Source organism: Rana temporaria, chromosome 5 (assembly GCF_905171775.1).
Source record: "Rana temporaria chromosome 5, aRanTem1.1, whole genome shotgun sequence".
In the NCBI taxonomy this organism is placed as follows: Eukaryota; Metazoa; Chordata; class Amphibia; order Anura; family Ranidae; genus Rana; species Rana temporaria.
This window is the reverse complement of record NC_053493.1, coordinates 14754219-14781848: the sequence shown is the minus strand read 5'-3', so window position 1 is coordinate 14781848 and position 27630 is coordinate 14754219. Positions and strand designations below refer to the sequence as shown.

At 48.7% G+C, this 27630-nt stretch overlaps 1 protein-coding gene across 2 annotated transcripts in view; it reads left to right on the top strand.

The window, feature by feature from the left end:
- Window positions 1-27630, top strand: part of ZBTB47 (zinc finger and BTB domain containing 47) — a 74218-nt gene that overhangs the window by 11049 nt on the left and 35539 nt on the right. For both annotated transcript variants that reach the window (XM_040352212.1, XM_040352213.1), the window contains exon 2: window positions 25436-26836. In XM_040352212.1, coding sequence (XP_040208146.1) covers window positions 25436-26836 — 1401 coding nt within the window. The remainder of the gene's footprint in view (window positions 1-25435; window positions 26837-27630) is intronic.

The window sequence follows — 27630 nt, the reverse complement described above, 5'->3', positions numbered from 1 at the left end:
AACGATGATCTGTCTATGTAAACAAGGCAGATTGTTGTTCTGCCAGGAGGGAAGGTATGGATCCTGTGTTCCTACAAAGCTAAGGCCATGGATCAGTGTGTTCCCCCACCGTACACAACCACTGGTTAGGAACACCTTTACCCCTTTGATCGCCCCCCTGATGTTAACCCCTTCCCTGCAAGTGACAGTGCATCATTTTTTTTAGCACTGATCACTGTATTTGTGCAAATGGTCCCCAAAAAGTGTCACTTAACCACTTAAGACCCGGACCAAAATGCAGCTAAAGGACCCGGCCAGGTTTTGCGATTCGGCACGACGTCGCTTTAACAGACAATTGCGCGAACGTGCGACGTGGCTCCGAAACAAAATTGGCGTTCTTTTTCCCCACAAATAGAGATTTATTTTGGTGGTATTTGATCACCTCTGCAGTTTTTTTTTTTTTTGCGCTATAAACAAAAACAGAGCGACAATTTTGAAAAAAAATCTATTTTTTTACTTGTTGCTATAATAAATATCCCCCAAAAATATATAAAAAAACATTTTTTTTCCCCTCAGTTTAGGCCGATACGTATTCTTCTACATATTTTTGGTAAAAATAATCGCAATAAGCGTTTATCGATTGGTTTGCGCAAAATTTGTAGCGTTTACAAAATAGGGGATAGTTTTATTGCATTTTTATTAATTTTTATTTATTTTTTTACTAGTAATGGCGGCGATCAGCGTTTTTTTTTTTTTTTTTTTCGTGACTGCGACATTATGGCGGACACATCGGACAATTTTGACACATTTTTGGGACCATTGTCGTTTTCACAGCTAAAAATGCATTGTTTACTGTGAAAATAGCAATTGCAGTTTGGGAGTTAACCACAAGGGGGCGCTGAAGGGCTTAAGTGTGACCTCATCTGTGTTTCTAACTGTAGGGGGTGTGGCTGTAGATGTGACATCATCGATTGTGATTCCCTATATAAGGGAACACACGATCGATAACGGCGCCACAGTGAAGAACGGGGAAGCCGTGTTTACACACAGCTCTCCCCGCTCTTCAGCTCCGGGGACCGATCGCGGCACTCCAGCGGCGATCGGGACTGCGAGTCCCGCGGTCACGCGCCTGCGACCCATGGCTGGGCATTATACAATCACGTACAGGTACGTGATTGTGCCCAGCCGTGCCATTCTGCCGACGTATATCGGCGTTAGGCGGTCCTTAAGTGGTTAAAGGGGTTGTAAAGGTAATTTTTTTCCCCTAAATAGCTTCCTAGGAAGTGAGGATTTCTCAGAAGAAATAAGGACATTTAAAAGCAAAATGGAAGGATGAGGTAAGTGAAGGAGGACTGCACTGAGGTAAAGGAAGATATTTAGGGAAAAATTGTACCTTTACAACCCCTTTTAAGCCTCATACACACGATCAGATTATCTGACAACCATTGTGTGATGAGAGGCTGTTGTCGGAAAATCCGGCTGTTTGTACGCTCCATCGGACAATTGTCGGATTTTCCGCAGACACATGTTGGATGGCGTGCTTTAAAACTGTCCGCCAACAAATGTGCGGTGTTTTTTTGGGGGGTTCCAAGTAATTTTTCTAGCAATAAATGTCGATTGTTTATGTAGCAGAGAAGTGTTGGGCTTGGCATTGAAGTGGTTAATATAAAAAGTAAAATCTGGGTATGGAGGACCTTCTTCTTCTTTTCTGGTAGAGAAGCTCCTCTCCGTTGTCCCCGGATCTCCTCTGCGGTTGTCTGTCGGCGGATGTTTTATGTGTTTTTTATAGTTGGCAGTATTATGTAATCATCAGACGGCCCTCCAGCCAGAGCCGCGCTGCCGCTTCTAATCTCTGCCATCTCCGGGAGATCTCTGCTACATTGTATCCTCTGTGGTGACTTCCTATAGGTGGATCCTCTGCTACATTGTATCCTCTGGGGTGACTTCCTATAGGTGGATCCTCTGCTACATTGTATCCCCTGTGGTGACTTCCTATAGGTGGATCCTCTGCTACATTGTATCCTCTGTGGTGACTTCCTATAGGTGGATCCTCTGCTACATTGTATCCTCTGTGGTGACTTCCTATAGGTGGATCCTCTGCTACATTGTATCCTCTGGGGTGACTTCCTATAGGTGGATCCTCTGCTACATTGTATCCTCTGTGGTGACTTCCTATAGGTGGATCCTTCACCATCAGATCTCCTAGTGCTGCGGGGGGGGGGGGTCAGATGTTTCTTATGCCAGCCTTGGACCATGCTATTTATGTCGCCAGGACAAGGCTGCCATTGTTGTGGATCCCGCTTCTGTTGCAAAGGAAATTGCTCTGTTTTTATATTGAAAAATGTATATTTTACCGACAGTGTTTCTTTGTTTCTGTTTATAAAATTTTGTAAATAAGTATGTTTTCTCCTTCCATGATGGGCACTAATAAGGTGGCACTGATAGGGAGAACAGGTATGCGGCACTGAAAGGCGGTACTTATGGGTGGCAGAGATGGGCACTGATAGGTAGCAAGGGTATGCAGCACTGAAAGGCTGCACTGATGGGTACTTATGGGTGGCATGGATGGGCATTGATAGGTGGCACAAATAGGTAGCACGGGTATCTGGCACTTAAAAAGGCTGCACTGATGGGTACTTATGGGTGGCACTGATGGGCAACACGGGTATGCAGCAATGAAAGGCTGCACTGATGGGTACTTATGGGTGGCATGGATGGGCACTGATAGGTGGCACTGAAAGGCTGCACGGATAGGTACTTATGGGTGGCATGAATGGGCACTGATAGGTGGCACTGATAGGTAGGTATGCGGCACTGAAAGGCGGTACTTATGGGTGGCATGGATGGGCACTGATAGGTAGCACGGGTATGCGGCACTGAAAGGCTGCACTGATGGGTACTTATGGGTGGCATGGATGGGCACTGATAGGTGGCACTAATAGGTAGCACGGGTATGCGGCACTGAAAGGCTGCACTGATGGGTACTTATGGGTGGCATGGATGGGCACTGATAGGTGGCACTAATAGGTAGCACGGGTATGCGGCACTGATGGGTACTTATGGATGGGCATTAATGTGGCTCTGAGTGATAGCGCTGGTATGCGGCACTGAAATGCTGTACTGACGGGTGGCATGGATGGGCACTGATATGTGGCACTGCTGGGCATCACTGATCTGAGAGGTATTCATAATGGGCACTGACTGGCACCATTTGTGGACCCTGGCATATATTGGGCACACTATGGCATCCCTGGTGGCCATGGGGGACATGTTGGGGGCTTCCCTGGTGGTCCAGTGTGGGCATCCACGGGGGCTGCGCTGATAAACAATCAACGCAGATATATGACACGCAGTCAGGATAACGCAACCACCGCCCGGCCGTCATTCTGCTATAGGCCGGGCAGGAAGTGGTTAAAAATGATGATCTGATTTGAGTTGATTTTAAATCAAATCCACCCTGTCGTTGCAAGATAACTGAATCGCATCCCAGGTGATATCTCCCCGAAGTAATACACAAAACCTGGCCTGAGGACCGGAGTTGAGACCCATGGCTTAGAGGCATACACCATACAATTATTTTCTTATTCGTTTTCTTTTTAGATTTACCTTCAACTGTGTAGTAGACGGGCCGGCCTGATTGCACACAAATTGAAAGTGTTTAGATTTCACCTCCATATTTATGAGGTTTTGGTAAATCTAAAGGAACCTATAGAAGAAAATTGTATAATGTGTGGCCAGCCTTCGTCTTGGCTACTCCTAATAGTGAGATCTCCCTGTCATACCCGACTAGGATCTGTGGGTGTTCCAGATCCCCCTGTTCCATAATATAAATCGGAATCCAGCAGGGATGATTGGAACCCCTCATAATGGGCACAGCGGGTGTACAGACCCAGGAACTCCATGCAGGGATGGTGGGAACCCCTCATAATGGGTACAGCCCCGGGAACTCGGCACAGGGATGGTGGGAACCCCTTATAATGGGCACAGGTGTACACTACAGACCCGGGAACTCAGCACAGGGATGATGGGAACCCCTCATAATGGGCACAGCGGGTGTACAGACCTGGGAACTCGGCACAGGGATGGTGATTACTCCTCATAATGGGCACAGCAGGTGTACAGACCCAGGAACTCAGCACAGGGATGGTGAGAACTCCTCATAATGGGCACAGCAGGGGTACAGACCTGGGAACTCAGCACAGGGATGGTGGGAACCCCTCATAATGGGCACAGCAGGTGTACAGACCCGGGAACTCAGCACAGGGATGGTGGGAACTCCTCATAATGGGCACAGCAGGGGTACAGACCTGGGAACTCGGCACAGGGATGGTGGGAACCCCTCATAATGGGCACAGCAGGTGTACAGACCCAGGAACTCAGCACAGGGATGGTGAGAACTCCTCATAATGGGCACAGCAGGGGTACAGACCTGGGAACTCGGCACAGGGATGGTGGGAACCCCTCATAATGGGCACAGCAGGTGTACAGACCCGGGAACTCAGCACAGGGATGGTGAGAACTCCTCATAATGGGCACAGCGGGTGTACAGACCCGGGAACTCAGCACAGGGATGGTGGGAACCCCTCATAATGGGCACAGCAGGTGTACAGACCCGGGAACTCAGCACAGGGATGGTGGGAACCCCTCATAATGGGCACAGCAGATGTACAGACCCGGGAACTCAGCACAGGGATGGTGGGAACCCTCATAATGGGCACAGCAGGGGTACAGACCTGGGAACTCAGCACAGGGATGGTGGGAACCCCTCATAATGGGCACAGCAGGTGTACAGACCCAGGAACTCAGCACAGGGATGGTGGGAACCCTCATAATGGGCACAGCGGGTGTACAGACCCAGGAACTCAGCACAGGGATGGTGGGAACCCCTCATAATGGGCACAGCGGGAGATCTCCTCAATAGAATCCTCAAGAGGTAGAAGAGTGTCTGTGTTTTTAACATGACTTTATACAATATTCTTATTCTCCAGAAATATTCCTTCTACATCCCGTGTTGTTCCTGTAATGTATTTTTCATGGTTGTGCTTCCCTGTTTCTCTGCTGCAATACAAGTCGGATCTGACGGTCTGAAAACGATACATTTCATCTCGGTTGTTGTTCAGGGAGAGATTGTCTCTCCATTGGCCGTCTATATTTTACTGCAATCTGGGAAAATCATGGAGGTTTCAGGTTGTTGCAGATTAGATGTCGTGTTGAGCTTCAGCCTGATGTGTGGAAAGGTTTTTATCTTCAGCTTCCTTGTATCATTTGTAAATCTTTTTGCTCATGCGGGCCGCTATAATTGCTTGTTATAGTGATTGGGGCTTTGTAACTCCCTTCTTAGAGGGACAATTTATTTGTTTGCAGCTTGTTATGTTGCACATTTGTGCCAGTTACGTTAAGGAAGGCAATTAAAAGTGAATGTTGCGTCAGCTTGAGTAGTGGCCCGTCGGTTGGTGTTGGTGGGAGGAATAGTGCCCCATCGGTTGGTGTCAGTGGTAGTAGTTGTGACCCACCGGTTGACGTTAGCAGGTGGAATGGTGCCCCACCGGTTGGCGTCAGTGGCTGGAATGGTCCCTTACCGGGTTGGCGTCAGCGACTGAAATGGTGCCCCACGGGTTGGCGTCAGCGGCTGGAATGGTGCCCCACCGGTTGGCGTCAGCGGCTGGAATGGTGCCCCACGGGTTGGCGGCTGGAATGGTGCCCCACGGGTTGGCGTCAGCGGCTGGAATAGTGCCCCACGGGTTGGCGTCAGCGGGTGGAATGGTGCCCCACGGATTGGCGTCAGCGGCTGGAATGGTGCCCCACGGGTTGGCGTCAGCGGCTGGAATGGTGCCCCACGGGTTGGCGTCAGCGGCTGGAATGGTGCCCCACGGGTTGGCGTCAGCGGCTGGAATGGTGCCCCACGGGTTGGCGTCAGCGGCTGGAATGGTGCCCCACGGGTTGGCGTCAGCGGCTGGAATGGTGCCCCACGGGTTGGCGTCAGCGGCTGGAATGGTGCCCCACGGGTTGGCGTCAGCGGCTGGAATGGTGCACCACGGGTTGGCGTCAGCGGCTGGAATGGTGCACCACGGGTTGGCGTCAGCGGCTGGAATGGTGCCCCATGGGTTGGCGTCAGCGGCTGGAATGGTGCCCCACCGGTTGGCGTCAGCGGCTGGAATGGTGCCCCACCGGTTGGCGTCAGCGGCTGGAATGGTGCCCCACCGGTTGGCATCAGCGGCTGGAATGGTCCCTCACCGGGTTGGCGTCAGCGGCTGGAATGGTGCCCCATATGTTTTTGTCAGCGGCTGGAATGGTGTCCCATTGGTTGGCGTCAGCGGGTGGAATGGTGCCCCAGTTGGTGACTTTTCATTGACTGAGATGATAATGTCCTCACTGTGTTGCAGGCAGGAAGGAGCACTTCCTCAGTCTCCCCTCCCCCAGTGATCGGACGGCAACATTGTAACTTTTTGTAGCAAGTCACAAGGTGAGAGGCTGGTGCTGATCTGTGTCGGACATTTTGTGAACACATCTAGACACCAGGATTTCCATGATTGTCTCATATATGAGGCGGTGTCCCAGCCCAGGAACTTGATGGTGATCTTGGACGATGTTTCTGAGAAAAGCAGATGAGGTCCATGTTGGGGGAGAGCACTGCAATCTCCTAGAGGGGCAATACATACCTGGGAGTGCTACACTTAACATGCAGATAACCAGAAATGTGTAGCCGATCTTCGGTCCATTCGAAGTTAAACGTCGCAGTAACTGGTGCGCCGACTTATTTTAAATACGCGGAAATTTCACAGCATGGAGAGCGGCTTTTAAGTGTGGTGGAAGGTGAGAAGAGCCCAGCAGGGAAGCCCCTCCGCCATCTTTCAAGTGTGACCTGAACTTCTTGAAGCAGAGGCTTCCCGCGGCGCCGCACTTTCTTCCTCTCCAAACCGAAAATAGTAGTTTGCGGTTTTTTTTTTTATTATTATTCCTGTCAAGTTCAATTCCAAGAGAAAATCTAAAAATTGCAGTTTAGTCCAGTGATTTCCAATGCAGGTCTTCAAATACTTTCAGCAGGTCATTTATAATGGATGGTCTTAAGCGCGGTTCTGGCAATTACGAATCGCGGGACGCCGACTTTAAAAATGGTGTGCGCAGATTTGGAAGAAAAAATAAATAAATAGAGGTTACCTGATGTAAAAAAAAAACCCATATCTAAATACAGTAGATCGAGAAGGTCTATGGAGGCAGTTCTCAACCACCAGGCCATTCCTTCCCTTTTCCCTGGTCTCCAGTCGCTTGCAGATCCCTTAACCTCCCCCAGTGCCGTCCCAAACTCCCATAGTCGGCCCCCCAGCCCTCGGCCTCCACAGTGCACCCCCCAAGGCTTCCTGACAGCCCTCAGCCTCCACTCCACAGTGTCCAACCCCCCAGGTTTTGAGAGCCCTCGGCCTCCACAGTGCCCCCCGGCTTCTCAAGCGCTCTCCGTCTTCAGAGTGCCCCCCCAGGCTTTCAGACAGCCTCATCCTCCATAGTCCCCCCCCCCCCAGGCTTTCCAACAGCCCTCATCCTCTACAGTAGTCATCCCCCCACAGGTATCCCAACAGCCCTCATCCTCCACAGTTGTCGCTTCCCCAGAGTGCCCCCCATGCTTCCCGACAGCCCTCATCGTCCACAGTCGTCGCCCCCCTCCACCCAGGCTTTCCAACATCCCTCCTCCTCTACAGTTGTCGCCCCCCCTCCAGGCTTCCCAACAGCCCTCATCCTCCACAGTTGTTGCCCCCCCCCCCCCGGGCTTTCCGAGAGCCCTCATCGTCCACAGTCCCCCCGGGCTTCCTGGCAGCCATCATTTTCCATAGTGCACCCCCTCCCCCCAAGGCTTCCTGACAGCCCTCGACATCCATTCCAATTCCACAGTGCCTCCTCCTCTTAGGTTTTGTGAGAGCCCTCAGTTTCCACAAAGCCCTCCCCCCAGGTTTTGTGAGAGCCTTTAACCCCCACAGTGCCTCCACTCCACAGTGCCCCCCCCCAGGCTTGCTGCAAGCCCCCAGCCTCCACAGTGCTCCCCCCCCCCCCCCCAGGCTTGCCACGGGCCCACAGCCCTACAGTGATACCCGGCCCTATCCAGAGTCTCCAGCATTTCGGTACATGTTTGCATTCCTGTACTTATTGTGTGAGCATACATTTTTATTTCCCAAATTGTCTTTCAGGAAAGCCCGAGAGAAATGGGCACCTCCTATAACAGGAACAGGAAACGCATCACCTAAAATACTTAAAAAGGAAGTCCTTCTGCTCAACTGGTCAGGTTATTGTGTTTCCTCAAACCAGAGGAGAGGCATCACCTGGAACTTGGGTGAAGGGGGCTTTTTTATCTCCTCCCACACTTTTACCTACCAGGTTATTCGGAGAGCAGCTGGTAGGGTTCTCTGCTAGATTGCCCTCCAGGGAAGAAGGTGGCTTGGTTCCCTTTCTCCCTCTGTGCCTGGCGAAGGCCATGTCTGGAGGTGGCACACCCCCTTGCCAGGGACCAGTCTAAGCAGTGCGGGTTTCCAGTGCGGGTGTCTGTGTGCATGCACTGTAGGGCGTTTTTAGCTGCGCTTGGTTTGCGGCCTGTGTTCCTGTTTGCCTGGATGATGTAGGGGTGAAATCCCGGTAGGGGTGAAATCTGTTCCAGGCGCCAGAGTTTCTCGTTCCAAGCCTCATTCCTGGCATGGGGGAGGGGGGTGGACTGACTGGTTATTTTTTTTCTGCTGTTGGCACGTGGAAGGTTTTTAGAAGGATTTACCAGGCCCTGGTACCACTGGCCCGTGCAGTTCTTGATATGGCCTTGCAGCTCTTCTTAAAAAGGGCGTAAAACAGCCAAAAGGGCGGTTGGAGGAGGTAGAGATAATTTTTGTTTTAAACAGAAAAAGTCAACGTTTGCATATATTTTGCCTTTTTGTGGGGGGTGATTTGTGCACCCAAGAACCAAAAGTCAGAAACAGTATCTGGTTTATTTCAGTCATGAAGAACCCAAATATTTACCTCTATTGCTACTTGTGCTAGTCTGATCCCAAGAAATCCCCTTTTGAAGCCTGTTTGGAAACCAACGCTTCTGGGAGTGTTGATATCTTTTATCCTTCCACAAATCTTACTGGTTCTTCCTGCTGACCTTTGGATGACCTGGTTCCTCCTGCAGACCTTTTAGGGGTCACCTGGTTCCTTCTGCAGACCTTTTGGGGGTCACCTGGTTCCTTCTGCAGACCTTTTGGGGGTCACCTGGTTCCTTCTGCAGACCTTTGGGGGTCACCTGGTTCTTCCTGCTGACCTTTGGATGACCTGGTTCCTCCTGCAGACCTTTTGGGGGTCACCTGGTTCCTCCTGCAGACCTTTTGGGGGTCACCTGGTTCCTCCTGCAGACCTTTTGGGGGTCACCTGGTTCCTCCTGCAGACCTTTTGGGGGTCACCTGGTTCCTCCTGCAGACCTTTGGGGGTCACCTGGTTCCTTCTGCAGACCTTTTGGGGGTCACCTGGTTCCTCCTGCAGACCTTTTGGGGGTCACCTGGTTCCTCCTGTAGACCTTTTGGGGGTCACCTGGTTCCTCCTGCAGACCTTTTGGGGGTCACCTGGTTCCTCCTGCAGACCTTTTGGGGGTCACCTGGTTCCTCCTGCAGACCTTTTGGGGGTCACCTGGTTCCTCCTGCAGACCTTTTGGGGGTCACCTGGTTCCTCCTGCAGACCTTTTGGGGGTCACCTGGTTCCTCCTGCAGACCTTTTGGGGGTCACCTGGTTCCTCCTGCAGACCTTTTGGGGGTCACCTGGTTCCTCCTGCAGACCTTTTGGGGGTCACCTGGTTCCTCCTGCAGACCTTTTGGGGGTCACCTGGTTCCTCCTGCAGACCTTTTGGGGGTCACCTGGTTCCTCCTGCAGACCTTTTGGGGGTCACCTGGTTCCTCCTGCAGACCTTTTGGGGGTCACCTGGTTCCTCCTGCAGACCTTTTGTGGGTCACCTGGTTCCTCCTGCGGACCTTTTGGGTCACATGGTTCTTTTTGCTGACCTTTTGGGTCACCTGGTTCCTCCTGCAGACCTTTTTGGGGGTCACCTGGTTCCTCCTGCAGACCTTTTTTAGGGGGTCACCTGGTTCCTCCTGCTGACCTTTTGGGTCACCTGGTTCCTCCTGCGGACCTTTTGGGGGTCACCTGGTTCCTGATGACCTTTTGGGGTCACCTGGTTCCTGATGACCGTTTGGGTCACCTGGTTCGTCCTGATGACCGTTTGGGTCACCTAGTTCCTCCTGGGGTCCTTTTTGAGTCACGAGGACTCAGAAGTGACGTAAGCATCAGAAGATGGAGCCACAGTGATGTAGGGGTCATGTATAGAGCCAGAATGTGGTGGGGGGAGATGCAGGGTGACTGGTCTGGTCTCGGCCCCTTCCTGTAGATTTCTGCAGGCAGCCTGTAGTGGGTGGGGCCTGCTGGGCCCCTCCCACATCTTTGCATATACTATTTACAGCCCAGTCAGTGATGATGTCGCTGCCACTTTTTACAAGGTTCTGTCTGGGTTTGCAAAAGACATTTTGGGCCAGATTCTCGTAGATCTGCGTTAAACTATGCGGCCGTAACGTATCTCGTTTACGTTACGCGGCCGCAAGTTTTTCGGGCAAGTGCTTGATTCACAAAGCACTTGCCTGTAAAGTTGCGGCGGCGTAGCGTAAATTCTCCAGCGCAAGCCCGCCTAATTCAAATGATCCGGGTAGGGGGCATGGATCATTTAAATTAGGTGCGTTACCGCGCCGATCGTACTGCGCATGCGCCGTCCCTAAAATTTCCCGACGTGCAATGCGCTAAATAACGTCGCAAGGACGTCATTGGTTTCGACGTTAACGTAAATGGCGTCCAGCGCCATTCACGGACGACTTACGCAAACGACTGACTTTTTTAAATTTCGACGCGGGAACGACGGCCATACTTAACATTGGTTGACCCTCATATAGCAGGGGCAACTTTTCGCGTCGCAAAAGCTATGGAAACGTTGTAAATTCACTGCATCGACCGCGCGTACGTTCAGTAAATAGCTAATTTGCATAGACGACGGGGAAAACGACGTCGGCGACACCTAGCGGCGGGAAAAAAAATGCATCTAAGATCTTACAGCGTAAGAGCCTTACGCCTGTCAGATCTAATGGTTATCTATGCGTAACTGATTCTAAGAATCGGTTGCATAGATACGCCGGGCCAGATTAGGACTTACGACGGCGCAAATGGCGTTGCGCCGTCGTAAGCCCTTTGAGAATCTGGCCTTTGGTGTTCAAAAAGTAGATTTATATCCTTTTGCGGAATACAGCGGTTCCTCAATAGCCGCGGCTGACTTCCACGCAGCTGTTTTCTGAAGCTGGCAGTTCTTATAAATGATGAACCTGCCCGGCATCTAATTTTAGTCCTCGAAGCCCCGGGGGTTGCTGAGACGTGTTTTTTCTTTTTTTTACAGAAATCTTCCGCTTTTGTTTTTCCTGCAAGAGCCTGCGCCGCCGCTGATCTCTCCTGATTATTTGGTACTTGCTTTGTGTTTATTGTCCTGCATCATTATATAATACGGGAGCGGCGGTGCGGAATGACCGCCGGTCAAGGACTTTTTTTTTTTTTTTTGTGGAGGATTGGCTGCACCTTGCTGAACGCGGCTCTTCTGATCCTTTTTTTTTTTTCTCTGGAGCTTTAAAGAAGAACCCCGGGGGGAACAAAAAACGCCACATTGGTGAATTTGGTCAGGGTGATGTTTGCACAATATGTACAGCGCTGAGCCGGTAGCGCAGACAGTCTATGAATCAAATATACGTAGGTAGATTAGAATATCTTTAGGACGGCGTAGCCTAGCCTGTTTAGGCTACACCGCTGTAAATTAACTAGGCTAGTAGTGATTTTCAATCTACTTACCTGCTAATCTACGGCGGCGTAGCCTCAAACGAGCAGGCGTAAGGGCGCCTAATTCAAATGACTTGGAGGGGGGCGTGTATCATGGTAATGAGGCTTGACCTCACGTTTTTGACGTTTTTTTACACTGCGCATGCGCCGGGCGACTACATTTCCCAGTGCGCATTGCGGCTAAGTACGCCGTACGGGCCTATTGATTTCGACGTGGATGTAAACGACGTAACTCCTGATTCGCGGACGACTTACGCAAACGATGTAAAAAGTTCGAACGGCGGCCATACTTTAGCATTGTTATTCCACCTCATAGGTGGAATAACTTTAGGCCGCCTAAGGCCTTACGCAAACAACGTATTTCGACTGCAGCGGGCTGGCGTACGTTCGGGAATCGGCGTAGAAGCTCATTTACATAACCTACGCCGGCCGCAATGGAAGCGCCACCTAGAGGCCATCCGAAAAATTGCAAGCTAAGATAGAACTGCGCAAGCCGTCCTATCTTAGCTTTGTTTAAGCGTATCTCTGTTTGAGCATACGCTTAAACATACGGCGGCGTAGATTCAGAGTTAGGTCGGCTTATCTACTGATAAGCCGGCCTAACTCTTTGTGAATCTACCTAACGGTCTCTGTGTTCTATTTCAATCACCGCACATTTACATGGCTGTTAGGCTGACAGCGGCAGCGTCCGCATTGATTGATGAAATAGAAGAGGAGGTAGAGCGCAGGGATGACTGCTACCACCGCCTTTGCTGTATACGTCTGGCAGCTGGGATCATGTCGTATTGCATGCATTGGTGATGGAAATGCTTTTCCTTAGGCCCGGTACACACGAGCAAACATGTACGATGAAAGCGGTCCGTCGGACCGTTTTCACCGTACATGCCTGCCAGAGGGCTTCTGTACGATGGTTGTACTAACCATCGTACAGAAGTCCGCGCGTAAACAATACGCGGGGCGTGTCCGCGTCGATGACGCGGAGACGTGGGCGGGCCTGCCATTTAAAGGCTTCCACGCATGCGTCGAAGTCATTCGACGCATGCGAGGGACGGCGGGCGCTCGGACATGTACGGTAGGTCTGTACTGACGACCGTACATGTCCGAGCGGGCAGGATTCCAGCGGACGGTTTTAAAACACGTCCAGGAATATTTGCCCGCTGGGAAAAGGCCCGGCGGGCAAATGTTTGCTGGAATTCGGCCCGCTCGCGCCTACACACGACCGAACATGTATGCTGAAACTGGCCCGCGGACCAGTTTCAGCATACATGTTTGGTCGTGTGTACGGGGCCTTAGAGGTCACCTATCAGGAGGCAAGGTGTCATGGTGGGTGGAGCCTTCTGGTAATTGCATTACCCCCTACTAATTGCGTCCTCTGGGAATGGGAGTCGCAGATTTCAGAGTTCAGCAACTATTTTTCTAGACCAGACACGATCTTGAATGGATATTGTGGCATTCACTTATTCATTGTTTTAAACAGGAAAAGTCAGCATTTTGCATATATTTTTCCTTTTTTTGGGGGGTGAAATTTATGCACTCAAGAACCAAAAGTCAGAAATGGTATTCAGTTTATTTCAGTCATGAAGAACCCACATTTTTAGCTCTACTGATACTTGTGCCGATCTGATCCCAAGAAATCCCCTTTTTGAAGCCTGTTTGGAAACCAACGCTTCTGGGAGTGTTGATATATCCTTTATCCTTCCACAAATCTTACTGGTTCCGCCTGCTGACCCTTCGGTTCACCTGGTTCCGCCTGCTGACCCTTCGGTTCACCTGGTTCCGCCTGCTGACCCTTCGGTTCACCTGGTTCCGCCTGCTGACCCTTCGGTTCACCTGGTTCCGCCTGCTGACCCTTCGGTTCACCTGGTTCCGCCTGCTGACCCTTCGGTTCACCTGGTTCCGCCTGCTGACCCTTCGGTTCACCTGGTTCCGCCTGCTGACCCTTCGGTTCACCTGGTTCCGCCTGCTGACCCTTCGGTTCACCTGGTTCCGCCTGCTGACCCTTCGGTTCACCTGGTTCCGCCTGCTGACCCTTCGGTTCACCTGGTTCCGCCTGCTGACCCTTCCGTTCACCTGGTTCCGCCTGCTGACCCTTCCGTTCACCTGGTTCCGCCTGCTGACCCTTCCGTTCACCTGGTTCTTCCTGTTGACCCTTCCGTTCACCTGGTTCTTCCGGCTGACGCTTCCCATCGCCTGGTTCCTCCGGCTGACGCTTCCCAGTCACCCGGTTCCTCCGGCTGACGCTTTAAAAATTGCATTTTTAAAAAAAAATTGGGCCAATTTGTTGTTGGGCAGATTACAAAACACAAATTGCCGCAAAAACACATTACATGCTTTTCTGCAGCTTCTCCATTGAAGTATATTGAACCAAAAAATAAATAAAAAATAGCACCGTTTTGCGTTAAGTCCTCGCCCTTTTTAAATACGCAGCAGCTGAAAAATAATCATGGATGTGAATGTGTCCCATAGGAACCCCGGCCTGAGATGTTTAGGAACATAATGGGGGTTAAAAAAAAGTACAAAAAGAGCAAATAATCACTACTGTAAGGGGTCCATTTTATTACTGTGGGACCGTGAAAGTAATATTTACAGTAGCGATTTTGCTTTTTTGTACTATAAAGGGCTAATTTTCGTTTTTTTAACCCCATTATGTTACTGGCCGATTACAATTTTCATAATCGATTAATTTCTTAATCCATTAGTTGCTTCGGCCCTACTGTACGGTATATGTGCTTACTTCCACTTTAAGGATGTAGAGAGGAATGGGTATGACAGAATAATAGAGAGGATATAAAGTGCTGAGCCAGATATATTCAGGTGTACGTGACTGGTCCACTTGAAATGCACGGCTCTCTCTTGGCACACTAATGAGGATTCCCAGCAGGCTTTGCTCCGGGGGTCTCTTTGCTCTCATAGTGATGAATGGTCTCTTCTTCTATTCCTGACCCGATGACCGGGACTCGGAGGGAAAGGCGGCTCATTAGCACGGTGCATGGACTTGTTTCTGTATTGGAGGGAGGGGGTCTCTGCGACTCGCCCGGAGGGAGCTGTGCGACACCCAGGAACTCTGTGGATTTCCATTTATAGATGATCCATGAAATTCGTGAAATTGCGCTTTAAAACCGCTCCCCCTCCCAAAGGGAAGAGCAAGTGGACATGCAGCAATTTACTAATTAAAGAAAGTATTGTATTCCTGACAAATGTGCTCAGCCAGGAACTATAGGATTGTGTCTCTTGTTGGCCAGCCTTCCCGTCCAGGTAGTAGATAGAGACCCCGGATGATGCCTGAGTTGGCTCCATCCTAATGGAGGGTAGATAAAAGGAGCACCCGGTCCCAATTAGTGAAGTGAAATAAAAGTGAACGTGTAGTTGTTTTATAGTCATAAAGTCAACGTGTTTCGGGGGAATAAAGACTCCCCTTCTTCTGGTCTATCGGACAAAAAAAAGTGATATATAGTGGCCCGGATTCACGTAGAAGCGCGAATCTTTGTGCGGCTGTAACGTATCCTATTTACGTTACGCCTCCGCAACTTTGACAGGCAAGTGCAGTATTCTCAAACCAAAGTTGCGGCGGTGTAGCGTAAATAGGCCGGCGTAAGCCCGCCTAATTAAAATGTGGGCGTGTTATGTAAATGACGCTTTTTACGAACGGCGCATGTGCCGTCCATGAAAGTATCCCAGTGCGCATGCTCCAAATTAACCCACAAGAAGCCAATGCTTTCGACGTGAGCGTAAATGACGCACAGCCCCATTCACGGACGACTTGCGCAAACGACGTAAAATTTTCAAAATTTGACGCGGGAATGACGTCCATACCCACTTAAGCCCCGGACCAATATGCTGGCTAAAGACCCAAGGGGTTTTTACAGTTCGGGACTGCGTTGCTTTAACAGACAATTGCGCGGCCGTGCGACGTGGCTCCCAAACAAAATTGGCGTCCTTTTTTCCCCACAAATAGAGCTTTCTTTTGGTGGTATCTGATCACCTCTGCGGTTTTTATTTTTTGCGCTATAAACAAAAATAGAGCGACAATTTAAAAAAAAAATGCAATATTTTTTACTTTTTGCTGTAATAAATATCCCCCAAAAACATATATATAAAAAAAAAAAAAATTCCTCAGTTTAGGCCGATACGTATTCTTCTACCTATTTTTGGTAAAAAAAATCGCAATAATCGTTTATCGGTTGGTTTGCGCAAAATTTATAGCGTTTACAAAATAGGGGATAGTTTTTTTGCATTTTTATTTTTTTTACTAGTAATGGCGGCGATCAGCGATTTTTTTTTTTCGTGACTGCGACATTATGGCGGACACTTCGGACAATTTTGACACATTTTTGGGACCATTGTCATTTTCACAGCAAAAAATGCATTTAAATTGCATTCTTTATTGTGAAAATGATAGTTGCAGTTTGGGAGTTAAACACAGGGGGCGCTGTAGGATTTAGTGTTCACTTAGTGTGTGTTTACAACTGTAGGGGGGTGTGGCTGTAGGAATGACGTCATCGATCGAGTCTCCCTATAAAAGGGATCACTCGATCGATGCAGCCGCCACAGTGAAGCACGGGGAAGCCGTGTTTACATACGGCTCTCCCCGTTCTTCAGCTCCGGGGAGCGATCGCGACGGAGCGGCTAAAAACAAATAGCCGCGCCGTCGTCCCGGATCGCTCCCCGAGCGGACCCGACCTCCGCATGTAGCGGGGGGGGGGGTCCCGATCGGACCCCCCACCCACGTCTAGCAGAGGACGTACAGGTACGTGGATGTGCCTGTCCGTGCCATTCTGCCGACGTAAATGTACATGAGGAGGTCGGGAACTGGATACTTAACAATGTATGTTCCGTTTTCATCCGCAATGAAAACGGGACATACATTGGTCCCTATGTGATTGCGGGTGTCTCCGCGGATGACCATCCGCTGAAACCCGTAATCACCCGCCTCCGCAATGATCCGATTTTTCGGACGGAAGAAAATTTTATTTTTCTTCCGTCTGGTGGATCGGATCGGGTGAACACGGACATACGGTCCGTGTTCATCCGATCCCCCCCATAGGGGAGAGCGGAGGAAAGACAGGGCGGTCCCTTACATGCCTCACTGTGCCATTACATCACATGCCTCCACTGTGCCATCACATGCCTCCACTTCGCCATCACTTGCCTCCACTGTGCCGGCCAAGACGATCTCCCTACCTTAATTTGTTTTTAGATTTTGGGTTTCAGGCTGCGGGCATCCGCCTGACGGAGACCGGTACCGGCGTATAAGACGACCCCCGACTTTTCAGGCATTTTTTTGCATTCGAAAGGTCGTCTTATACGCCGAAAAAATACGGTAATGTATCATGAGCTGTAGATATAGTCATTATTAGCAGGGGTTCCCTAAGATCAGAACGTTATTTCAAGGGTTCCTCCGTGTTTGAAAAGGTTGAGAAAAAGGCTTCTCTGGAGGGTGAACTATCGTGTATTTTTGAGGTCTGCAGTTGTGCAAATCGGCGGTTGGTCGTAAAATGAAGGCAGTGAGATTTGATCACTTCTGGCCTTGTTTATGGAGAAGTGATGATGGTTGCTCATTGTACGTTCTGGATTCTAGGAATGGTAATTAAATTTCGCTGACCCCATGCTGGCGCTCATCCTCTGTGGGACGCCTGGGCCCCCCTCCTCTCGCGGCGGGTGGGCAGGAAGGAGCGCGGGGTCAGATATGAGGATGACGGAGCTTCTCCTGGCTTCTTAAGCGTTTTGCGATTTCAGCTGGCTTTTGGTGAGCATCTCATTATTGGATTTTTCGAAACGCAGAACTGACCCCACAATCTTTTACAGTGTCCATGTTTTGTAGGTTGAAGGCTCTCGTTTTAAAGTAGATGTAAATTCCAACTGAATGCCACTTTGCTAGAAAGCCTCCACGTATCGTAAACCAAACACCTTTTTTCATAAAATACTTCGATTTTTTTTTTTTTTTTCATCCTTTGTTTCTTCTGTGCTGCAGCCTGCATGGCCTTTATCAAGATGCGTTTCCTGATGGTGACGTTCTAAATGTGTGCTGAAATGGCAGTTGTCTCAGTCCAAAGGCTGACCATTAGAGGTTGACCGATATGGGTTTTTCTCTGGCCGATGCCGATATTTGGAAATTGGGGCGACCGATATGTGTTTGCTGATCTTTGCGGCCGATATTTTAGGCATCTCAAAAAACCTAGGGTGGACAGGAGGGGAGGAGATAATTGTTTAGGGTGGAGAGGTGGGGTGCAGCCTGTCAGTGTCACATCAGTGCCCACCAGTGCCACCTCATTAGTGCCCACCAGTGCAGCCCATCAGTGCCACCTCATTAGTGCCCACCAGTGCCACCTCATTAGTGCCCACCAGTGCAGCCTATCAGTGTCCATCAGTGCCACCTCATTGGTGTCCATCAGTGCCACCTCATCAGTGCCCACCAGTGCAGCCCATCAGTGCCACCTCATCAATGCTCACCAATGCACCCCATCATTGCCCACCAGTGCATATCACCAGTGCATCACCTCATCAGTGCCTCACATCAGTGCCCACCAGTACAGCCCAATGTCATTCACTGCCACAGTGCCACCTCATCAATGCCCACCAGCGGAGCGCTCCAGGCATCTCCAAGCACAAGAAAGCTCCATTGTCCCTGGCCCTGACGTGCTGCCCCGCCTCTGCCTACCATCCCCAATCGGCGGCGGCCGCTGCCAACATCCTCCACTCTGAAAAAAAACGTCCCCTGACGTGCTGCGGCAGTTACCGGCCCGCGCTGCATTCTGGGGTTTGTAGGCAGAGGCAGGGCGCACAGCACGTCAGGGGACGTTTGTTTTCCAGTGGAGGATGTCGGCAGCGGCGGCCGGCGATTGGCTGTTACAGGCACGCTGGGTGTACCAAGATGGCCGCGGCTTCGGAGCTAGGCCAAAGCCGCGGCCTTTCCTGATGCTGTGACGGATTGCCGCCGCGGTCACAGCATCAGTAAAGGCCGCGGCTTCGGCCTAGCTCCGAAGCCGTGGCACCGCTAGCGGCCATGTTAAATATCGGCCTAATTTTGAATAAAAATTGGCCGATGCCTATTTCTCAAAAGGCCAAATATCGGCCGATATATCGGTCGACCTCTAGTGACCATGCAGTATGATAACACTACAACGTGGGCAGACCATTGTCGCCCCATAACAGGAGGCGCCTAAACAAGGACCTTGACAAGGTCAGGAGTTGGTGTTAAATTACATTTAAGTGCTGTAGGTACCAAAGATACCGTCATCCTTTCAAGACGCATGTCAAACATGGTGGAACTTCATCCCTCCACCTCCCGGCTCTTGCCCTCCGCTTCCCGCTGTCACTTATAAACACAGAAGCCAAGGGACAGTTTGGTTCTCAGTGGCTCCCGGATCTAACAGATCTCCAGAACAATTTCCCTGTGAGGCAGAGCCACCTATACAGGGAGGTACTAGAGCCAAATAAACAGGTAGTAGAGCCACCTATACAGGGAGGTACTAGAGCTGAATACACAGGTAGTAGAGCCACCTATACAGGGAGGTACTAGAGCCAAATAAACGAGTAGTAGAGCCACCTATACAGGGAGGTACTAGAGCTGAATACACGGGTAGTAGAGCCACCTATACAGGGAGGTACTAGAGCCAAATAAACGAGTAGTAGAGCCACCTATACAGGGAGGTACTAGAGCTGAACACACGGTTAGTAGAGCCACCTATACAGGAAGGTACTAGAGCCAGGCCAGGTAGTCAAGGGTAGAGATGTGAGAAAGTCTTGGGGAGGGGGGGGGGTGTTGCACACTGTGCATAGCGCACCCCTAAACTCTGTATACTGTGCACCCCTAAACCCTGCGCTCTGTACAGCGTGTGCCCCCTAAACCCTGCGCTCTGTACAGCGCGCACGCCCCCTAAACCCTGCGCTCTGTACACTGTGTGCTCCACAAAAGATTTAACCAGCCCTTTGAGGACAACCATAATGCTGATGCGGCCCACAGTGAAATTTGAGTTTGACATCCTGTTTTTAAGATCATCACAAAACAACAATGCATTCATAAGATTTTATTCCAAATCTATGATGGCATTGTCCATCGGGTCAATGAGAATATTGGTTATTTATTGTCTCAATCTCTTTAACTGTATGGTGTGTATTATATCCATTCAATCGTTTAACATTTTTAGTTGTTGCACATCTAAGGGTTTGACTAAAGAATTCCGGGTATGGATATTTTTACCTCGCTCCATTGGTCCAGCTTGGACCAGTCTAACTTTGCATATGTCATAGCTGTGGGGTCCCTCTAGAAGCTGGAAATCACTGTAGTAGACACCCCTACTCCAGTAATCTCCACTAGCTTCCAAGTGCAGTGGATAGTAGCTGCCCTTCTGCATTGTAAAAATAGGAGGTCGCCGACTCGCCTTACGAGGATCGCTTTGCATTTTCTTAATCGGTGCAAAGTGTTCTCCGATTGGATGAGGTGCAGAGATGGGGCAGTGATGTCACTCTCCCACCACCTCATCCAATCGGAGAATGCCTTGCATTCGCTGAGTAAATGCAAAACATCCACTTAATGGTGCTTGTGCCAAGCGGCCAACCTCCTGTGTTCATAATGCTGCATGGCAGCAACGCCGCATGGGACCCTAAAGCTGGTGGATATTACTGTGGAGTAGCGGTGCCTAATACAATGATTTTCTGCTCCTAAAGCTATCCGGTAGATCTGGTAAAGTGGAACCTTGGATTGCGAGTAACGCGGTTTGAGCGTTTTGCAATACAAGCTAATATATATATATATATATATATATATATATATATATATATATACTCGCTTTGCGAGCGTTGTCTCGCAAGACGAGCAGGATTCAAACCGCTGGGGTGTGCAGTACCGTAGGTAGATTCAAGTACCTATGCCTAACTTTGCGGCGGCGTAGCTTAAGGCATTTAAGCTACGCCGCCGTAAGTTAGCTAGGCAAGTACATGATTCACAATGTACTTGCCTGCTAAGTTACGGCGGCGTAGCCTAAATCGGCAGGCGTAAGGGCGCCTAATTCAAATGTGATTGAGGGGGGCGTGTTGTATGTTAATGGAGCTTGACTTTACATTTTTTGCGAACTGCGCATGCGCCGGGCGCCTACATTTCCCAGTGTGCATTGCGGCTAAGTACGCCGCACGGGCCTATTGATTTTGACGTGGACGTAAACCCCGATTCACGGACGACTTGCGCAAACAACGTAAAAAATTCGAATTTCGACGCGGGAACAGCGGCCATACTTGACATTACTATTCCACTAGGGCCTAGCTCTAACTTTACCTGGCCTATCTCTTACGTAAACGGTGTAAAAGTACTGCGTCGGCCGGGCATACGTTCAGCGTATCTCCTCATTTACATATTCTACGCCGACCGCAATGGAAGCGCCACCTAGCGGCCAACCAAAATATTGCAATCTAAGATAGGACGGCGCAAGCCGTCGTATCTTAGATATGTTTAAGCGTATCTCTGTTTGAGCATACACTTAAACATAAATCGGCGTAGATTCTGAGTTAGGCCGGCTTATCTACTGATCTCTTCTCCGGCTCGCTCAGGCTCTCCTGTCCCACTGGGAGGCCCGAGCGACCAGCCGGCACGTCCACCGGATGGCCAGACGCCCGAACAAAGCCAAAATCACCTTTGATCGGATCTAGTAACCCGAAAGCGATGTCATGACATCACTTCCGATTTACTGGAGCTTTAACCACTTAACGACCGCCGCATGTAAATATACGTCGGCAGAATGGCACATACAGGCAGATGGACGTGCCTATACGTCCCTGCCTAGACGTGGGTCGGGACCCCCCCCCCCCCCCGGTACATCCGGCGGTCGGTAATCGTCTGGGAGCGATCCGGGATGAGGGGGTGGCTATAAGTTTCTAGCCACCCCCTCGCGATCGCTCCCCGGAGCTGAAGAACTGGGAGAGCCGTATGTAAACAAGGCTGCCCCGTGCTTCACTGTGGCGGCGTCATCGATCGAGTGATCCCTTTTTATAGGGAGACTCGATCGATGACGTCAGACCTACAGCCACACCCCCCTACAGTTGTAAACACACACTAGGTGAACCCCAACTCCTTCAGCGCCCCCTTGTGGTTAACTCCCAAACTGCAACTGTCATTTTCACAATAAACAATGCAATTTAAATACATTTTTTGCTGTGAAAATGACAATGGTCCCAAAAATGTGTCAAAATTGTCCGAAGTGTCCGCCATAATGTCGCAGTCACGAAAAAAATCACTGATCGCCGCCATTAGTAGTAAAAAAAATAAATAATAAAAATGCAATAAAACTATCCCCTATTTTGTAAACGCTATAAATTTTGCGCAAACCAACCGATAAACGCTTATTGCGTTTTTTTTTTTTTTTTTTTTTATATATTTTTTTTTTATATTTTTTACCAAAGATAGGTAGAAGAATACGTATCGGCCTAAACTGAGGAAAAAAATGTTTTTTTATATATTTTTGGGGGATATTTATTATAGAAAAAAGTAAAAATTATTGTTTTTTTTTTTTCAAAACTGTCGCTCTATTTTTTGTTTACAGCGCAAAAAAAACGCAGAGGTGATCAAATACCACCAAAAGAAAGCTCTATTTGTGGGGAAAAAAGGACGTAAATTTTGTTTGGGAGCCACTTTGCACGACCGCGCAATTGTCTGTTAAAGCGACGCAGTGCCGAATCGCAAAAACCTGGCCTGGGCCTTTAGCTGCCTAAAGGTCCGGGGCTTAAGTGGTTAAAGGCGCCAAATTTAGAAAAAAAATCTGTATTCAAAACAGCCGAACTTCATGTTTTTGAATGCAAAGGATTGATTTGGGGTCTCAAAGATCCCAGATCCCTCCAAAAAATTAATTCATGGAAAAAAAAAAAATGTCCCCAAAATTGCGTTTGAAAGACGGCTGCACAAATACAGTGTTGCATATAATATAGTAACAGCCACCTTAGTAATTTTCTCACAAAAAATACAGATTTTAACCTGTAGGCAACAAGTGTCAGAAAAAGGCCTAGTCTTCAAGGAGTTAATTAATTAATGGTCAGGTCAGATTAAAAACATTCAAGACACCTTTTTTGGCAGCAGTGCAGAGATTTAACGACGTGTCATCAAAAGTTCTCATCATTCGGGAGTAATGTGATAATTGGAAAACATTTGGTTTGATGTCGTCCTTGATTAAATTATTTGGCAGTCTACTGTATATTTGTCCAGGTGACTAATGCCACTGGGATTGCAACTAAAGGAAAACCCAACCTTCTGTGTTGTCACCAGAGCAGCAGAGTCCAGCCCTTGAGAGGTACCCATCCAATAGGGTTCAGGAAGTATGAGGGCCCTGTCCTTTTACACTCACCATCTGTAGGGTGGGTATGTAACGTATGAAGGTCCTTGGAACTTGCCCTCTATTTTGGTGCAGGGCCTTTGAAGGTTCTGCCCTTCTGGAACATAACCTCTAGGAAGGTGCAGGGAGTATGAAGGTTCTGCCCAGTGTCATCTTAAGAGCATTATAGGCCCCCGGGCAATACAGTGCACTGGGGCCCTGTCTACACAATCACGCACGAGAATTTACTGACAAAAATCATAACATTTACTGGCAGAACCACATTTTTTACTGCCACTGCAAAAAAAAGTACCTAAAATTACAGTTTTCAGTGCCCAACAATGCAAATGTCAGTATTTAAACTATAAACATATAGCTAGTGCTATTAGAAATGTGTTTAAGTTAAACAAAAGTAAAAAAAAAAAAAATGTCTTCATTGACATGAAGGTCAGGTTACTATAACCCAGCCAGCACAGAGTTTTCTCTTACATCAGAGTCTGCAGGATTTCCCCTTACAGTGAAAGGGAACTCTTATGTAAAGGGGAACGCTGCAGATCATGATCTAAGGGGGGAACTCCAATGTGGAGGGGGGCTCTGGTGACCAGAGACAACCTTATATCAGAGTCCACTGCTTTCTCTTTCCCACTTACATCAGGGTCCGCAGACTGAGTTCCCCCTTGCATTGTAAGGGGGAATCCTGCAGACTCTGATGTGGGGGGTACTCTGGTGACCAGAGACCACCTTCCTTAGATTAAATACACTAAGGTAAGGGGGGTCACTAGGAGGGGGAACCATTATATCAGTGCCCCCTTACATTTTTGCATTCACTCCCCCCTTACATCAGCAATCCCCCGCACTCGTGGAGGACCGGATCTTCTCTGTGATTTCCGCGAACTGGGCATGGGCAGTTCTAACCCGTCATTCTCCATAATTTTTTACTGGGGTTGCTGGGCAGCCGGTGGGGCCCCCCAGGCAAGCGGGGCCCCCGGGCAACTGCCCAGCATGCCCAATGGAAAAGATGGCCCTGGTTCTGCCCCTTGGAACATAACATCTTGGAAGGTGCAAGGAGCATGAGATCCTTCCCTTTGGAACATAACATCTAGAAGGATGTAGGGAGTATGAAGGTTCTGTCCTTTGGAACATACCATCTAGAAGGGTGCAGGGCTCATGAGATGCTTCTCTTTGGAAGACTTAAACTAGTGGAAAATCAAGTTGTCACCAGAACAGGAGAGTTCTGCTCTTGGGAGCTAACCATCCAATAGGGTTCAGAAAAGTATGCGGGTCCTGTCCTTTCGAAACTCACCATCGTTACATTACAGAACATTTAAAGGTCCTGCCCTTTGGAAGTCACCCTCTAATAGGGTACAGGGAGTATGAGGTCCTGACCTTTTTGAGGACCCTACTGTTTGGTGATTGGAGATTAGCATTTAATAATGAATAGGAAGTATGAGTGTCCGTTGCTCCTTCAAAGCTTGCAATCTAATAGGATCCAGGAGTTATGAGGGTTTTGTTCTCTGATCTTTTATTTTACACTACTGTATATACGCGGGATATAAGCCGACCCGAATATAAGCCGAGGCACCTCATTTTACCACAATAAATTGGGAAAGCTTATTGACTCGAGTAAAAGCCTAGGGTGGAAAATGCAGCAGCTACTTTAAGTGGAAAGAGGGTCAACAATGCCCATTTGCAGCCCTCGCTGTGCCCATTTGCAGCCTTGCGTACCTTGTTCCATGTTCTTTCATGTTTTACCAACTTCTCACGCTGTTTACTGTAGACGGCCGCCGTTGCCGGGAGTATTGCGCATGCTAGAGCACGTCCTGCGTTCAACGCACGATAATCCCCATCACACACATTAAGAAAGACGTTCTCGAGCATGCGCAGTACACTCTGCAACTGCTGCCGACTAGTTGACACAGCGCTGACTCGAGTATAAGCGGAGAGGGGTCTTTTTAAAAAAAACTTGGCTTATACTCGAGTATATATGGTAAATCATATTATTTAAATAGTAACTGATAATGGACCTGCAATGCCACAGGTAATGTAGAGATCTTTTGTATTTAGGGCTGGACAGATCCCTGAAGCCAGGAAGCCAATCTGTAAAAAGTAGGCCCCTCGTTATTCAATTCTTCTGCATTCTTTGCTATAGGAGCACAAATCCCTTGACGTCCTAAAGGAGCATCCTAGTCCCCACCTTTAAATTACATTTTATGAGATTTTAGTAGTTTTTGGTGTCTGCTTTTAATGTGATCTTGCTTGTTTGATACACCCTTACACTTCTCTCTCTCTTCTTACAGTTGATCGTCGAGAAGACAACGGATTACCCCTCCACGGAGTATTCCCTGGTGGAAGACGTGGCTCTCCACTTCACCTGTTTAATGGACAGACTCAACGAGCAGCGCCTGTTCCAGCCCGACCTCTGCGATGTGGACATCGTTCTGGTCCAACAGAAGAGCACTTTCCCTGCTCACAAGGGTGTCCTTGCTGCCTACAGCCAGTTCTTCCATTCTCTCTTCACCCAGAACAAGCAGCTTCAAAGGGTGGAACTGTCCTTGGAGGCTTTGACGTCTCGAGGCTTCCAGCAGATTCTCAACTTTATTTACACCTCTAAGCTCTTAGTCAATGGCTGCAATGTGCAGGACGTTTTAAATGCTGCTGCTGTGTTGCAAATGAACGAAATTGTGACGTCATGTCAGGAGCTCATCCACAGCAGGTCGTTGAACCTCTCGATGGCCAACGACATCTTGGACACAGATGACAGTAGGACGGATGTCACCACGGTCATGCAGCCTCAGTTCTATAGGGAGATCAAACAAGAAGTTGATGCCCCTTCAACAAAGATTTATGCCCGAGAAGGAAATGACCCTTACTCTGTTCGAGTAGAGGACAGTGTGAGCAAAGGACATCTGCCGAACGCCACATCACCTAAGCAGTATTTTAAAGATGAGGAAATAAGCAGGGGCAGGGTCTGTAAAATTGAAGGAGCCGACTCTGAGGAGGATATGGAGAGCCAAGAATCCTACAACCGAGAACAGATCATCGTAGAAGTCAACTTAAATAACCAGACACTAAACGTTTCTAAAGGGACAGACGGTAAGGGGTCAACAGAGCCAGTGACGGTCTTAGACCGGTCAGACGGGGATGATCGGGGGTCGGAAGAAGAGGGGGATGATGAAAATGAGGAAGATGAAGGTGGAATGGAGGAAGAGGAGGATTTTCTAGACATGTTGGAGGATGAAGATGATGACATCCTTCCAAGCGAGGAGGAGGACCTTGAAGAACCCCATGAGGAAGAAGAGGAAGAGGAGGAGGAAGAAGAGGAGGAAGAGGAGGAGAAGGACGAAGAATCGGCAGACATGGCCAAAGATGAAAACTCTCCTGGTGAGGGGAGCAAGTCGCCGGGCAAAGACCAGACTACCGCGCTGAGTCAAGGAGCAAAAGCATCCCGAAATCGAGGAAGTAATGGGAGGAGGAAAAAGAAAGGACAGGATGTGTTGGGGCAAAAGGCCAAATTTGAGGAGAAGCAGAACTATCCTTGTAAAAAGTGTCCCAGGGTTTTCAATAATAGGTGGTATCTGGAGAAGCACATGAACGTCACCCACAGTCGCATGAGGATTTGTGATAAGTGCGGCAAGCGGTTTCTTTTGGAAAGCGAACTCATGCTCCATCACCAGACAGACTGTGAAAAGAATATACAAGTAAGTTTCTTTATGCTTGACGCCTGCTGCCTGTAGTAAACATTCATTTAAAAATATATATATATAAATGCTGATCTGGGGTCTTTTTAGTTTTAAAGGTAAGTTTGCATTCCTCAATTCTGTTTTTTCTTTGCATGCCTGAGCAGGTTTCTCCGAAGAAGTAATCTTTATGTGAAGGGTGATGTAAAAGTCCAAAGCCATACACACAAAGTTAAGACTCAGGATGACTTTGACTTTTCAACATAATAAACTGAAAGCCCAACTCCAGACTTGGCCTTCTGCCCCTCAGTGCTACCCCCCCATCCCAACCCCTATAATAGATATCTAGCTTTCTTTTTTTTTTTCTTTCTTCTCTTTCTTTTTCTTTTTCTTTTTCTTTTTCTTTTTCTTTTTCTTTTTCTTTTTCTTTTTCTTTTTCTTTTCTCTTTCTTTTCTCTTTCTTTTCTCTTTCTTTTCTCTTTCTTTTCTCTCTTTCTCTCTTTTTCTCTCTTTTTTCTCTTTTCTTTTTTCTTTTCGCTTTCTTTTTTTCTCTTTTCTTTTTCTTTTCTCTTTCTTTTTTTCTATTCTTTCTTTCTCTTTCCCTTTTTTCTTTTCTTTTTTTTTTTCTTTTCTTTCTCTAAAAGCCCAAAGCCATACATACAAAGTTAAGACTCAGGATGACTTTGACTTTTCAACATGGTCTGGATAAACTGAAAGCCCAACTCCAGACTTGGCCTTCTGCCCCTCAGTGCTACCCCCCATCCCAACCCCTATAATAGATATCTAGCTTTCTTTTTTTTTTCTTCTTTTTTTTT